Genomic DNA, 14698 nt, shown 5'->3' with positions numbered 1-14698 from the left:
ATGTGGTACAACTAGAACTTTCACACATTGCTGATATATGTCTATGTTCAAGTGTTTGAAACAAATACTCATGTTTCACATGCAAAGGATATAGCTCTAGAATTCAAAAAAATTGGAATCTTGCTCAGTGTGAGAGAAAAACAAGAAAAAAAATTGGAATCTATTTTCATGATACCCTGACAATCCCTTTTTCTCTAAAAGCCAGCTTTAATGAGTGATAGTTATAGGACTTCATTAATCTCAGTAAACTACAGATTAGCGAAAATCTGAAATATTCAATGTACAATAAATGTGGTCTAGGATGTTCTGCTTATATGCCTGAATTTTTGTCACTTAAGCTATAACTATGAATCTGTAGTAATACACTGCCATTTTCATTTAAGCATTCAAATGCTTTTTTTTTTTTTTTTTTTTGATATAGAGTCTCACTCTGTCATGCCGGCTAGAGTACACTGGCACAATCATGACTCACCGCAGCTTTAAACTTCTGGGCTTAAGCAATACCCCTGCCTTACCTTCCTGAGTTGCTGGGACTACAGGCACACACCACTGAGCTTGGCTAATTTTTTATTTTATTTTTTGTAGAGATGGGGTCTTGCTATGTTGCCCAGGCTGATATTGAAGTTCCGGATTCAAGCAATCATCCTGCCTCAGCCTCTCAAAAATGCTAGGATTACAGACATGAGCTACTACCACACCCAGCCTCTTTTTTGAAGATTTTTTAAAAAAGAAACTACTTTTTAGTAAAGAATCCTATTTTGGAGCCACCGTATATTGAAAATGTTTGCCTCTCCTTAAATAATGTTTCTGGGCTGGGCGCAATGGCTCACGCCTGTAATCCCAACACTTTGGGAGGCTGAGGCAGGTGGATTGCTTGATTTCAGGAGCTCGAGACCAGCCTAGACAACATGGTGAAACCCTGTCTCTACCAAAAATACAAAAATTAGCTGGGCATGATGGTGCTCACCTGTAGTCCCAGCTACTTAGAAGGCTGAGGTGGAAGAATTGCTTGAGACCAGGAGGCAGAGGATACAGCAAGCCAAGATTGCACCACCGCACCCCAGTCTGGGTGGCAGAATGAGACCTCATCTCAAAAATAAATAAATAAATAAATAAATAAATAAATAAATAAAAATTTTTTTTACAATTCCTTTCCCAGATGTGAAAAATTCTGAATATGATTTTTTGGACTAAGATCTCTGTTTTATTGAACAATACAAAAATTAATTTTTGTCTTTAAATCACTTTGCTTTATGGAACTAGAATAAACAAGAAGGTTGGTAGATTTATAATCAGCAGCCTATATATCCATATATTCATTTATTATAAGCCCATTACTGAGACAGAGGCTGTTAGAGACCTTTGTATCCAGAGACCCATTGGATACTTACTCATCAGAATTCTTTTCTTTTTTTTTTTCTTTTCTTTTATTTTCCTTTCTTTTCTGAGACAGGGTCTTGCTCTGTCACCCAGGCTGGAGTGCAGTGGCATACTCATAGCTCACTGCACCCTCGACATCCTGGGCTCAAGCTACCCTTCCACCTCAGCTTCCCTAGTAGCTGGGACTACAGGCATGCACCACCATGCCCAGCTAATTTTTTTTTATATATATTTTTTTAGAGACAGGGTTTCACTACATTGCCCAGGCTGGTCTTGAACTTCTGGGCTCAAGTAATCCACCTGCCTTGGCCTCCCGAGTGTTGGGATTAAAGGCGTGAGCCACCATGCCCGGCCCAGAATTATTTTCAACCAGGGAACAAGAAATAGATACCAGCCATCGAATCTTTGCTTGGAATAGCTGTTATGAGTCTCAGTAATGTGTTATAATTTTAAGCTCCAAGAACTAAAATAATTAGGTGTAAATATGATGGATGAGATGCACATTCTTTTAGGACAGCACTTTGAAGAGTCAAACAATTTGAGGAATTCGTTACGTTGGATTGCAGAAAATAGACAGCTTGCTAATTACCAAGCTAAATGAATGAATATATTCTTTATAACCCTATTGGAAGACTTGTTTGGGCCGGGCGCGGTGGCTTACGCCTGTAATCCCAGCACTTTGGGAGGCTGAGGCGGGTGGATCACGAGGTCAAGAGATCGAGACCATCCTGGTCAACATGGTGAAACCCCGTCTCTACTAAAAAAAAAAACTCCAAAAAATTAGCTGGGCATGGTGGTGCGTGCCTGTAATCCCAGCTACTCAGGAGGCTGAGGCAGGAGAATTGCCTGAACCCAGGAGGCGGAGGTTGCGGTGAGCCGAGATCGCGCCATTGCACTCCAGCCTGGGTAACAAGAGTGAAAACTCCGTCTCAAAAAAAAAAAGAAAGACTTGTTTAATAATGTTGAGGGACACATTTTGTTTTGTTTTTTTGAGACAGGGTCTCACTCTGTCAACCAGGCTGGAGTACAGTGGTATGAGCTCAGCTCACTGCAACCTCCCCGTCCTGGGTTCAAGTGATCCTCCTGCCACCTGAGTAGCTGGGTTTATAGGTGTGCACCACCATGCCCAGCTTATTTTTTGTATTTTTAGTAGAGACGGGGTTTCAGCATGTTGGCCACGCTGGTCTTGAACTCCTGATCTCAAGCAATCTGCCCATCTCAATCTCCCAAAGTGCTGGGATTACAGGCATGAGCCACCATGCTTGGCGCAAAGGACAGTTTAATAATGTCATTTTTACAAAATAGAGCAGTTATTACTAAATGAAACATAAAAGATTTCTAATACACAAGAAATACTGTACTATACATATAGTTTTACTATGGTAAAGTAAGGTGCTTACATAAATAATTATTTTGATTACGTATATGCACAGGTAAAGATTAGATTTTAAATTTAGTTTTGGGATTTTTAGAAAGTATTTGAACAAGTCAAGTTAATGTTATGTTTAGTGCAAATTTATTGAATAAAACCATTCACCTATCTTGTTTAAAATATTAATAGTTTTGCTACTTTATTTTTTAAGCATATGTTCAGAAATACTTTATATCTGTGGGTGGACTGGATGTATTGGCTCAAGTTCTCATGCAACTGGAATCTGATTCACATGAGACTCTTTCCAGTGCTAAACTTGCAGTGGTTGTGACAAAGACTGTGGATGCATGCATTGCTGATAATCGTGAGTAACAATGCTTACTAGATGTTTTGAAATTGAATTTTGTTTGAATATAGCATGATTACTGTTGAAATAGTAAATTAAATGGTAACATGGTTTAGACTAACAGTTTCTCACAAGTGAAACGGAGCATTAGAAATTATCCAGGCCGGGCGCGGTGGCTCACGCCCATAATCCCAGCACTTTGGGAGGCCGAGGCGGGTGGATCACGAGGTCAAGATATCGAGACCGTCCTGGTCAACAGGGTGAAACCCCATCTCTACTAAAAATACAAAAATTAGCTGGGCGTGGTGGCGCACGCCTGTAGTCCTAGCTACTCGGGAGGCTGAAGTAGGAGAATTGCTTGAACTCAGGAGGTGGAGGTTGCGGTGAGCCGAGATTGCGCCATTGCACTCCAGCCTGGGTAACAAGAGCAAAACTCCATCTCAAAAAAAAAAAAAGAAATTATCCAACATAGCCGGGTACAGTGGTTCATGCCTATAATCCCAGCACTTTGGGAGGCCCAGGTGGGCAGATCACTTGCAGTCAGGAGTTCAAGACCAGCCTGGCCAACCTTGTCTCTACTGAAAATACAAAAGTTAGTCAGATGTGATGGCAGGTGCCTGTAATCCCAGCTAATCAGGAGGCTGAGGCAAGAGAATCACTTGAACCCTGGAGGCAGAGGTGCAGTAAGGGAGCTGAGATCATGCCACTGCACTCCAGCCTGGGCAGCAAGAGCAAAACTCCATCAAAAAAAAAAAAAAAAATACAGCATTAAGTTAAAATTTTCAGACTATGCATGGTGGCTCTCGCCTGTAATCTAGTACTTTGGGAGGTCAAGATGGGAGGATTGCCTGAGGCCAGGAGTTTGAGACCAGCTTGGTCAACATAGCAAGACTCTATCTCTCAAAAAAAAAAAAAAATTTAAAAGTTTCAGATGAGAAACCAAGGGATATTATTGAGATTAAGGAATGGCAAACTCAATTTATGTAAAGAATACATCTCTTTCTGCCAAGTATGAGGTTGGACTTACCCAATAGCATTGCTAGTGAGTGGCGGAACCAGACTTGAGCTCATGGCTGCTGCTTCTCACATGTGCAAACATTGAAGAGTAAGAAACTGTTTGTATTAACAAATAACTGGGGGGCAAAAAATAGATGGTTTTTGAAAAAGTGGTTATTTAGCTCAGCTATATGCTGAGCTTTATGAGTACAAAAGTGATTAAGACGTAGTCCCTTAGGAATTCACAACTTTTTTGTTGATATTAGTATGGTTAGACTCTGGGTGAACTCTTTTAAAAGCCCCATTAGGAGAAGTATAGCCTAAAATGGTGGACTTTTAGACTTTTATCACATCTCAGCATAGCTTCACATATGCTTTATTGCATCAATAAGTCAGTAGAACTGTAGTCAGTTAATAGTATATTTTTTATTTTGAGACAGCGTCTCACTCTGTTGCCCAGGCTGGAGTGCAGTGGTGCGATCTTGGCTCACTGCAACCTCTGCCTCCTGGGTTCAAGCAATTCTCCTGCTTCAGCCTCCCAAGTAGCTGGGACTACGGGTGCCCACCACCATGCCTGGCTAATTTTTTTTGTATTTTTAGTAGAGGCGTGTTAGCCAGGATGGTCCCAGTCTCCTGACTGATCTGTTCACCTTGGCCTCCCAAACTGCTGGGATTACAGGCATGAGCCACCGTGCCTGGCCCAATAGCATATTTTAAATGTCAGCAGGAACTGATTATGTAGGAAAGTCTTTACTATTCAATCTAGATAAGAAGAAGCATGTAAGGAGAGAGTAACCATACTCAGCTTTTAGGAAGTTAGTTTTACTTCATCCTCACAGGATTCTGCAGAACAATTAAGAAAAAAAATTCTTCAAAAAATTTGCTTTAGTAATATGTCTTTAGTATGGGAAGAAAAAGTAATGAGGGTTATGGTAATAAGCCACCATCTTATTACAATGAATTTATTTGTATTCACACATACACATATTTATTAGACGTTATGTGTATATTTAATGTTATATAGATATATAACATTCTACCTGAATAAACTCTGAAAAATGTATTAGTATATATGTAAGTTTTAAATTTTTACTGAGTATCTCTTTTTCCTATTTTGTACTAATAGCTACTTTTGGGATAGTACTCTGCAAGTACCACATTGTTTCAAAACTTCTGGCATTACTGCTTCATGAAAGTCTGGATTCAGGAGAAAAATTTAGCATTATACTCACTCTTGGTCATTGCACAGAGGATTGTGGTATGTGTTAGATTTATTGAGTGTGGTTATTAAAATAGTAGAGTGGAAATATACTTCTGTTTTTTTCTTCCAGTCATGTGAAGGTCTTAAAGGTATTGCTTTTGCCAGGTGCAGTGGCTCACACCTTGTAATCCCAGCACTTTGGGAGGCCAAGGTGGGTGGATCATGAGGTCAGGAATTCAAGACCAGCCTGACCAACATGGTAAAAATCCATCTCTACTAAAAATACAAAAATTAGCCAAGCGTGATAGTGGGGGCTTGTAATCCCAGCTACTCAGGAGGCTGAGGCAGGTGAATCACTTGAACCCAGAAGGCGGAGGTTGCAGTGAGCCGAACTGTGCCACTGCACTCCTGCCTGGGTGACAGAGTGAGACCCGGTCTCAAAAAAAAAAAGAACGAAAAAAAAGTATTGCTTTTCTCCTAGTTATTCAGACCCCAAACTAGTCATTTCAACTTCTAATTCTCCTTCACTCGTTGTATTAAGTCAGCCATGAAGATCTGTGATTCTACTTCTGTTTATCCCTTTCTGTCCAGTTCCAGTGCTGTCCTCCCAAAGTAGGCTCTTAGCTCTACAACATCTTTCACCAATATTATTGCAGTGATTTTCTCACTGCAGCATAGGGAGAAAGCTCCTTCCCTTCTGTCTTCATTTTTAGTCCACTCTGCACATTGCTGGACAAACTAATTCTGTTCTCCTTGTTAAAACTTTCAAAGATTCCTTCTTTTTCTACCTATTACTCTCTTTTCCCTCTCCTCTCCTCTCCTCTCCTCCTCCTCCCCTCCTCCTCCCCTCCTCCTCCCCTCCTCCTTCCCACCCTTCCCCTCCCCTCTCTCTCTCTTCTCTTCTCTTCCTTCTCCCCCTTTTATTTTCCTCCTCCTCCTCTCTACTTTCCTCCCATTCTTCTTCCGTTTTACCAACTCTCTCTACCTTCCTCTCCACCCATCTCTATTCTTCTAATCTCCCCGCCCCACTCTTTCCCCTCTCACTTTTCTGCTCTCCTCCCTTTGCTTTTTGTTGCTGCTTTTACTCTTTCTTCCTTCCCTCACTTTCTACTCCCTCTGCTAGTTTATTTATCTGTTCTTCACCTTAACCTCTGTGTAATTTAGGATTGAATATACTCTTTTTCTAGTCAAGTGAGGGCAGTCTGTTTACTTTTATGAATTATGATACTACTCTGTGGCTACATTTCAGAAATCACTTATGAAACGGGTATTATGTGTAAGTGAATTACTTTCCATATTAAAAATCCTTTTGAAACTATGTGTTTTTCTATTTAAATTTTTTTTTTTTTTTTTTTTTAAGTCTCACTCTGTTGCCCAGACTGGAGTGTAATAGCACGATCTTGGCTCACTATAGCCTCTGCCTCCCAGGTTCAAGCAGTTCTCATGCCTCAGTTTTCTGAGAAGTTGGGATTACAGGTGCCTGCCGCCATGCCCAGCTAATTTTTTTGTATTTTTTGTAGAGATGGGGTTTTACCATGTTGGCTAGGCTGGCCTTGAACTCCTGACCTCAAGTGATCCACCCATCTCAGCCTCCCAAAGTGCTGGGATTACAGGAGTGAGCCACTACACCCAGCCTATTTTTAACATTTTTAACTATGTTCATAATTGTCACAAGGAAAAATTATGACCTCATATATAGTTTCTGATAAAATTATTATTCCCTTTAATTTTTTGTTTTCCAGAGGAAAATCAGTATGACCTGTTTAAACACAACGGCCTTCCACTTATGATTCAAGCCTTAACTGAATCTCAGAATGAGGAACTGAACAAAGCTGCCACATTTGTGCTTTACAACTGCAAAAAAATTAGTAAGTTTACTGTTACTTTAAGGACACACCAACCAAAATTTATAAAGGGGAATTTATATCTGCTTTCATGAGCCAAGCTCTTTTAGCTCTCAGATTCTTCTTACCTTTGAAAAGCAGAGTAGGTCCTGCACAGTGGCTCATGCCTGTACTCCCAGCACTTTGGGAGGCCAAGGCAAGATCACTTGAGTCCAGGAGTTTACCAGCCTGGGCAACATGGAGAAATTATGTCTCTATAAAAAAAATTTAAAAAATTATCTGGGCATGGTGGTGCATGCCTGCCAGCTACTTGGGAAGCTGAGGTAGGAGGATCATCTGAGCTCAGGAGGTGCTCAGGTTGAGGCTGCAGTGAGCTTTGTTCACAACACTGCCTTCCAGCCTGGGTTATAGGGTGAGACCTTGTCTCAAAAAAAAATCAAGAGTATGTAATTTGGATATGACAACTAGGGTATATTCAGCATATACAAACCTATGTGGAAGAGAACAGCAGTATAGATTATTCACTATTTTATGCCATGTGCACAAATTTCATTTGTAGGAATTAAATTTGAGGACTAAGTTTTATTTATTATTAAATCATAAGTACATTTATTTATTTTAAAATGTTTTGAGTGTCTGTTATATGCTGAGCAGTGTGCTAGGCATCAGGGATACAGAGATAAAAAAAAAAAGTCTGTGTATTCACAGAGCTTAATTCGAGAAATAGTAACTCAAAAAATGAGATTATGGGTTGATGCAGTGGCTCAGACCTGTAATCTCAGCACTTTGGGAGGCCAAGGCAGGCGGATCAGGAGGTTAGGAGATTGAGAGAGTTAACTAGGTTAAAAGAAAGGAGTTTGTTATTAGTGAGTGTCTCAGGCATACGCGACAATGAGGCACAAAGGCCCTGTGATGGAGGGAGCCTGGTGCACTTAAGGAATTGATGGCCAATGTAGCTTGAGCTCAGAGGGCAGTGGCCATAAGAATTTTGATCTTTGTGGAAGAAAAACTACAGATACACTATGTTTAAAAAAATGTATTTAAAAGATTATAGGAAGGAATCACTTTATGAACATTATTATTTTTAAAAACTACTTTTTTTTTTTTAAATGAAGTCTTGTTCTGTTGCCCAGGCTGGAGTGCAGTGGTGCAACCATGGCTCACTGTAGCCTCTGCTTCCTGGGTTCAGGGGATTCTTGTGCCTCAACCTCCCAAGTATCTGGGACTACAGGGCATGCCACGATGTCTGCCTAATTTTTGTTTTTAAGTAGAGTTGGAGTTTCACCATATTGGCCAGGTTGGTTTTGAACTGCTGACCTCAAGTGATCCTCCTGCCTCGGCCTCCCAAAGTGCTAGGATTACAAGCGTGAGCCACTGTGCCCGGGCTAAAAATATAACTACTTTAAAACCAGTATCCATGTACCTGAGGGTGTTTATGTGCCTGGCATAACATATTTGCATGTTCTTTCTTCTGTAACTCTGAAGAGTAAAGTATAATTTATGACAGTTTGAGTCCTGGGCCTCTGCTAAGTACTCTTTCCACTTATTTTTCAGTACCAATTAAGCTGTTAAGATAGTCTGGATGGAAAAATTTATAGAAAGCAGAGGGTAGGGTGTGAGGTTGTCTTTATATATAAAGTGTTTAAATAACCTTTCATTCATTGTTTTTTCCCATATTACAAAGCTGAGAAATTATCTCTCAGTCTAGGAGAATATCCTTTTGATGAAAATGAAACACAGCAATTAAAGGACATAAATGTGAATGAGAAGAATTTCGAAGAGCACTGGAAGAAAGCAAAGGAAATTCTACACAGAATAGAACAGCTTGAAAGAGAAGGAAATAGGGTTGGATTATTTGTTTTAAAGAATATAGAACTTTTTTCAAATTTTAAAAATTTATTTCCTTTTTCTCCACACTACACTGACATGAATTAAAAAAAAATTTTTTTTGAGACATAGTCTTACTCTGATGCCCAGGCTAGAGTGCAGTGGCACAATCTCGGTTCACTGCAACCTCTGCCTCCTCGGTTCAAGTAATTCTCATGTCTCAGCCTTTCAAGTAGCTGGGATTACAGATGTGTGCCACCATACCCCATTAATTTCTTTGTATTTTTAGTAGATACAGGGTTTTCCTCATGTTGGCCAGACTGGTCTCAAACACCTGACTTCAAGTGATCCACCTGCCTCAGCCTCCCAAAGTACTGGGATGACAGGCTTGAGCCACCATGCCCAGCCAATATTTTTTAACAGTAGCAGTTGGAGGGTAAAAAAATGTTTTCTTCCCAAGTTATTTTTTAAAGTTTTTAATGGTTTTAAATGGAAAACTCCACAGTAATACTTGAAGAATCATGCTTTGACATAGAACAAAAAAGATTTTTACAAAGTAGAAATGATGACTGAAAAGACAGGAAACATGGAATATTGAGCCAAGAGATCTAACACCTGAATAATTGGGGTTCCAGAAAGAAAAAAAGAAGTAATAATCTAATAACCTCTCTCCTCTCTATATATTTTTCTATGAATGCATGCTTTGTGTCTTTGTATGTGCATATATTTAAAAAAATAAAAACAGGCCAAGCACAGTGGTTCATGCTTGTAATCCCAGCACTTTGGGAGGCCAAGATGGGTGGATCATGAGGTCAGGAGTTTGAGACCAGCCTGACCAACACGGTGAAATCCTGTCTCTACTAAAAATACAAAAATTAGCTGGATGTGGTGGTACACACCTGTAATCACAGCTACTCGGGAGGCTGAGGCAGGGGAATCGTTTGAACCCGGGAGGCAGAGGTTACAGTAAGCTGACATAGCGCCACTGCACTCCAGCCTGGGAGACAGAGCAAGACTCCATCTCAAAATAAATAAATAAAAACATAATCTCCAAGTTAGTATAATATAGTGGTTTTATTAATTGTCTGAGTAGTATTCACTATTACAGATGTGCCATAATTGATTTAACCAGTCCTTTATTGTTGGACATGTAGGTTATATTTAAATTCTCACCATTGCAAACAACTCTAAATACCTGCTACACATGTACGTGTGTGTGTGTGTGTGGGTGTGTGTGTGTGTGTGTGTAAATTCTGTAACAGCTTTATTGAGATACAAGTCATATACCGTAACCGTTCACCCATTTAAAGTACGGCCATCCCTTGGTATCTATGGGGGATTGATTCCAGGACCTCCCACAGATACCCAAATTCATGGATGCTGTGAACCTTAGGGGAAGTTTTGGCAAGTTATTTAATCTCTTTGTGCTTGAGCTTCATCATTGACAAATGGAGAAAATAATAGTACCTCTCAAATACCTAGATAGACATAGTTTTTATTACGAAAGATACTGTCAAATCGTTTCTCCACAGAAGTTGTATCAACTTATACCCCCACTAGTAATGTTTAAGAGTATCTGTTTCCAGGCCAGTTCAGTGGCTCAAGCCTGTAATCCCAGCACTTTGGGAGGCTGAGGTGGGCAGGATCACCTGAAGGTCAAGAGTTCAAGACTAGCCTGACCAAAATGGTGAGACTTCATCTCTAAAAGAAAAAAAAAATTTTTTTTTCCAAAAAAAAAAAGAGTATCTGTTTCCCCACAGCCTTTTGATCTTTGTCGGTGTGATAGATGAAGAAAGATATCTCAATGTAGCTTTAATATTTATTTCTCCTAAGTGGGATGAAACATTTTTTCTTATGTTTAAGAGCTATTTATATTTATTTTTCTATAGACTATCTGTTCATCTTCTGTGCCTGCTTTTTCATGCTATCATTGATCTTTTTCATATTTCATTGTAGTCGCTTTTTATAAATTTTATTTTAAAAAAATTATCCTCCAGCTTGAACAACATGGTAAGTACCCTGTGTCTACAAAAAAAATACAAAACAATTAGCCTGGTGTGGTGGTATGTGCCTGTGGTCCCAGCTACTCAGGAGGCTGAGGTGGGAGGATTACTTCAGCTCAGGAAGTCGAGGCTGAAGTGAGCTGTGATCATGCCACTGCACTCTAGCCTGGGCAACAGACAAAGACCCTATCTAAAAAAAAAAATTATCCTGTTGCTTAAGATATGCTTTATACATATTACTTCTGGGTGTTTTGATAGTCATTTGGTTTTACTTCTGGTTCTTTATTCCTGAGATCCCTGCCCAGAATAACATATTTGGTTTCTAGCAGAACTTTAAATTTTTTTTATGTGGTTGAGTATATTAGTTTTCTTTTATTATTTGATTTTGGATAATACTTGGAAAGGTTATCAACATATTTTTTTCACCAGATGGCTGCCCAGTTGTCCCAATATCATTTAATGAATAAACCCCTTTTCTTCCTAATGTGAACGGCCCTTTTATCATATATGTTCTATTGGCAACCATAAACTTTTGCTTCATTCTTCATTATTTAAGTGAAGTATAAATTGGATTATAAAGGGAATGGTTATATTGAAATTATTATTATTATTATTATTATTATTATTTGAGACACAGTCTCACTCTGTTGCCAGGTGCCAGGCTGGAGTGCAGTGGCACGATCTTGGCTCACTGCAACCTCTGCCTCCCGGGTTCAAGCAATTCTCCTGCCTCAGCCTCCCAAGTAGCTGGGACTACAGGTGCACACCACCACGCNATCTCTTGACCTCGTGATCCACCCGCCTCGGCCTCCCAAAGTGCTGGGATTACAGGCTTGAGCCACCGCACTCGGCCCTACCTATTTTTATATTTATAATAAATATGTAAATATTTCTCGTGTTTCATGTCCATTCTTTATTTTTTCTGCAGGGCTCTTGTAAATGTCCACAATACTTATTCTATCCCTTTTCCTCCTCCTTCACACCCTGGTAGTTCCTCTTTGTTCATCTTGCTGTTGTACTCTGCTCTATGGACAAAATCGAGGTTCTCTACATACAGCTCAGAACATCATTGTTCTTCCCTCTTGGATAAAAAAGGTTATCTCTGTTCCTCTAAAGCTGATGCCTAGCCATAATCAGAATCTCATATGTCTTTTTTCTCCACATTTTTTTTTTTTTTTTTTGAGATGAAGTCTTGCTCTGTTGCCAGGCTGGAGTGCAGTGGCGTGACCTTGGCTTGCTGCAACCTCTGCCTCCCGGGTTCAAGCAATTCTCCTGCCTCAGCCTCCCAAGTAGCTGGGACTACAGGTGCACACCACCACGCCCAGCTAATTTTTGTATTTTTAGTAGAGATGGGGTTTCACCATGTTGGCCAGGATGGTTTCGATCTCTTGACCTCATGATCTGCCCACCTCGGCCTCCCAAAGTGCTGGGATTACAGGCGTGAGCCACCACACCCAGCCATATTGAAATTATTTACTTGTCATTTTTACACTGTAGGAAGAAATACAAAGAGAAAACTATCAGGATAATATTTCATCTATGAACATAAGTATTCAGAACACATGGAAAAATCTCAATGGAGATCATATTTGTCAAGATACCAAAGCAGAAGGCAAGGATAAAAGCCATTCTAGACAGCTTCAGAGTTATAAGTCCCATGGAGTCATGTCTAAAGCATGTACAAATGATGACCAAATGAAGACACCATTAAAGAGTGCAAATCCAGTTCATGCTTGTTATAGGCAGAGTGAACGAAATAAGACTTTATATAAAGCCAAGTCAAGCTGCAATCAAAACTTACATGAAGAAACTACTTTTGAAAATAATTTTGCTTCTCAATCAAGGTATGTTTAATAATTATTTGTAACTTTTATGTGTTCAGCAAGCATTTATTGTGTACTACTGTATGCCACACTGTTAAATACTGGGCATATAGAAATGATGTGATGAAACATAGTCTTGGGAAGAGCCTAAAGTAGGAAGTGTTGGGAAAGGAGTTTGTACAGGGAGGTATGGGCCAGTTCATCTAGGGCCTTGCAAAGTCATACTCTGGATTTTGTGGTTAAACTCACAGATTATAGGGAGTGACTAAGGATTTTAAATTGAGTGACATAACAGATTTGAATTTTAGAAAGGATACTCAGAAAATAAAACCTAAATGGAAACCGTTTACCTGAAGTAACAATGCATCCATTGATAATCTATCAGCAGTATAGCAAAAACTAGTTTTTAAATTTAATATGATAAAGAGAATAGGATGTGATGAAAATTTGGTTTGGGTTTGGCCATTTGTTTTTTCCCTGCACTTTGTCTCTAGAACATACTCTTTTTTTTCCCTTGTAGTTAGCTTATGGGGCTAGACTCGGGGTTGTAGCTTTTCTTAAACCTTTTATTGGGTTGTGCTCTTCTGATGATTACAGAGCTTAGAAAAAATGAAGAGGATGCTACTACATTTCGGGCAGGCTGAAGGGTATAAACTACGTAGCAGGAAGAAGGATTATGCCAAGACCACCCCTTTTGTCTGTTTCAAGACCATTCTTGATGTTAATTTTAACTTGATTTCTCAGGGATGGGGAGTTGGGAAGCAGTGAGATATGCTCCTGGGCCAGCCTTCTTGCCCTCCATCCCAAGCTTTCCACCCTTAACCCTATAGGGTTAGCCATATTTCTTCTTCAGTGAAGTTATTAATATTTCCATCTCTTTGAAATGCTTTTTTTCTCCGATGTAGTAGTGCCTACAAATATATGTACATGGGCAGATAGCTATGATCATAAAGCTACTGCTAAGCCTCTTACATGGTCTACAGTTCTTGCCTTTTTCTGTACTGCCTGTTATCATTGTAACAGTATAACCAAAACTTGTATTTATTCATCAAGGACCACAGGGTTCAAACACACAAATGTTTTGAGGGTTAGGAAAGGTTTTTAAATTCAGCTTTTTAAATTATTATTGTTAGCACTTTGCCATCCTGCACCCATGTTCATTTTTGCTCCCACTGATTTTGCTCTTTCCTTTTTGCCCTCATCTCTCCTACTTTCTTCTTTTTATAATCTTTTTCTTCCATATTTCTTCTGGAATCAACACTATTACCCCCTGGAGTCTTGTTTAACTCTAGATCTAGAAACAAGACTGTAATTGTTGCAGGCCCTGCTTTGGCAGAATTTGGTAGATTTTGGTACATCCTGATTCCAAGTTCCTTTTGCCTACCAAACACCCAAAATCACAACACTGCTTACAAAAATATTGGTCCACACACCAAACAGTATGTTTACTTTCAGTAATCTAGTGTTTATTTTCTTTTAGTGACCATGTTTTTAAACATCCAGTTCACATTGCCAAAAATATAAAGCAGCAGTTACCAGTAACAGGTATGGTTAAAAATGTTTCTTTGGTTTTTCAAGAAAACATATTTAGGTAACCAATATTGCTAAAAACGTACATTGGCCGGGCAGGGTAACTCATACCTGTAATCCCAACACTTTGGCAAGTGGAGGTGGGCAGATCACCTGAGGTCAGGAGTTCCAAGACCAGTCTGGCCAACATGGTGAAACCCCATCTGTACTAAAAATACAAAAATTATCCAGGCGTGGTAGTGGGCGCCTATAATCTCAGCTGCTTGGGAAGCTCAGGCAGGAGAATTGCTTGAACCCAGGAGGCGGAGGTTGCAGTGAGCCGAGATCATGCCACTGCACTCCAGCCTGGGTGACAGAGTGAGACTCCATCTCCAAA

The 14698-nt window shown here is 39.7% G+C and overlaps 1 protein-coding gene across 1 annotated transcript in view; it reads left to right on the top strand.

Moving 5' to 3' along the window:
* TERB1 (telomere repeat binding bouquet formation protein 1) overlaps positions 1 to 14698 on the top strand; it is a 50333-nt gene that overhangs the window by 23871 nt on the left and 11764 nt on the right. Inside the window, exons 8-13 of the mRNA XM_017539231.2 lie at positions 2964 to 3116; positions 5221 to 5352; positions 7038 to 7163; positions 8824 to 8984; positions 12467 to 12813; positions 14273 to 14337. Coding sequence (XP_017394720.2) covers positions 2964 to 3116; positions 5221 to 5352; positions 7038 to 7163; positions 8824 to 8984; positions 12467 to 12813; positions 14273 to 14337 — 984 coding nt within the window. The remainder of the gene's footprint in view (positions 1 to 2963; positions 3117 to 5220; positions 5353 to 7037; positions 7164 to 8823; positions 8985 to 12466; positions 12814 to 14272; positions 14338 to 14698) is intronic.

The sequence above is a fragment of the Cebus imitator genome, unplaced genomic scaffold, assembly GCF_001604975.1.
Source record: "Cebus imitator isolate Cc_AM_T3 unplaced genomic scaffold, Cebus_imitator-1.0 Scaffold118, whole genome shotgun sequence".
NCBI classification, from domain to species: Eukaryota; Metazoa; Chordata; class Mammalia; order Primates; family Cebidae; genus Cebus; species Cebus imitator.
The sequence above is the reverse complement of the archived record's forward strand: the minus strand, read 5'-3'. Positions and strand labels throughout refer to the sequence as shown.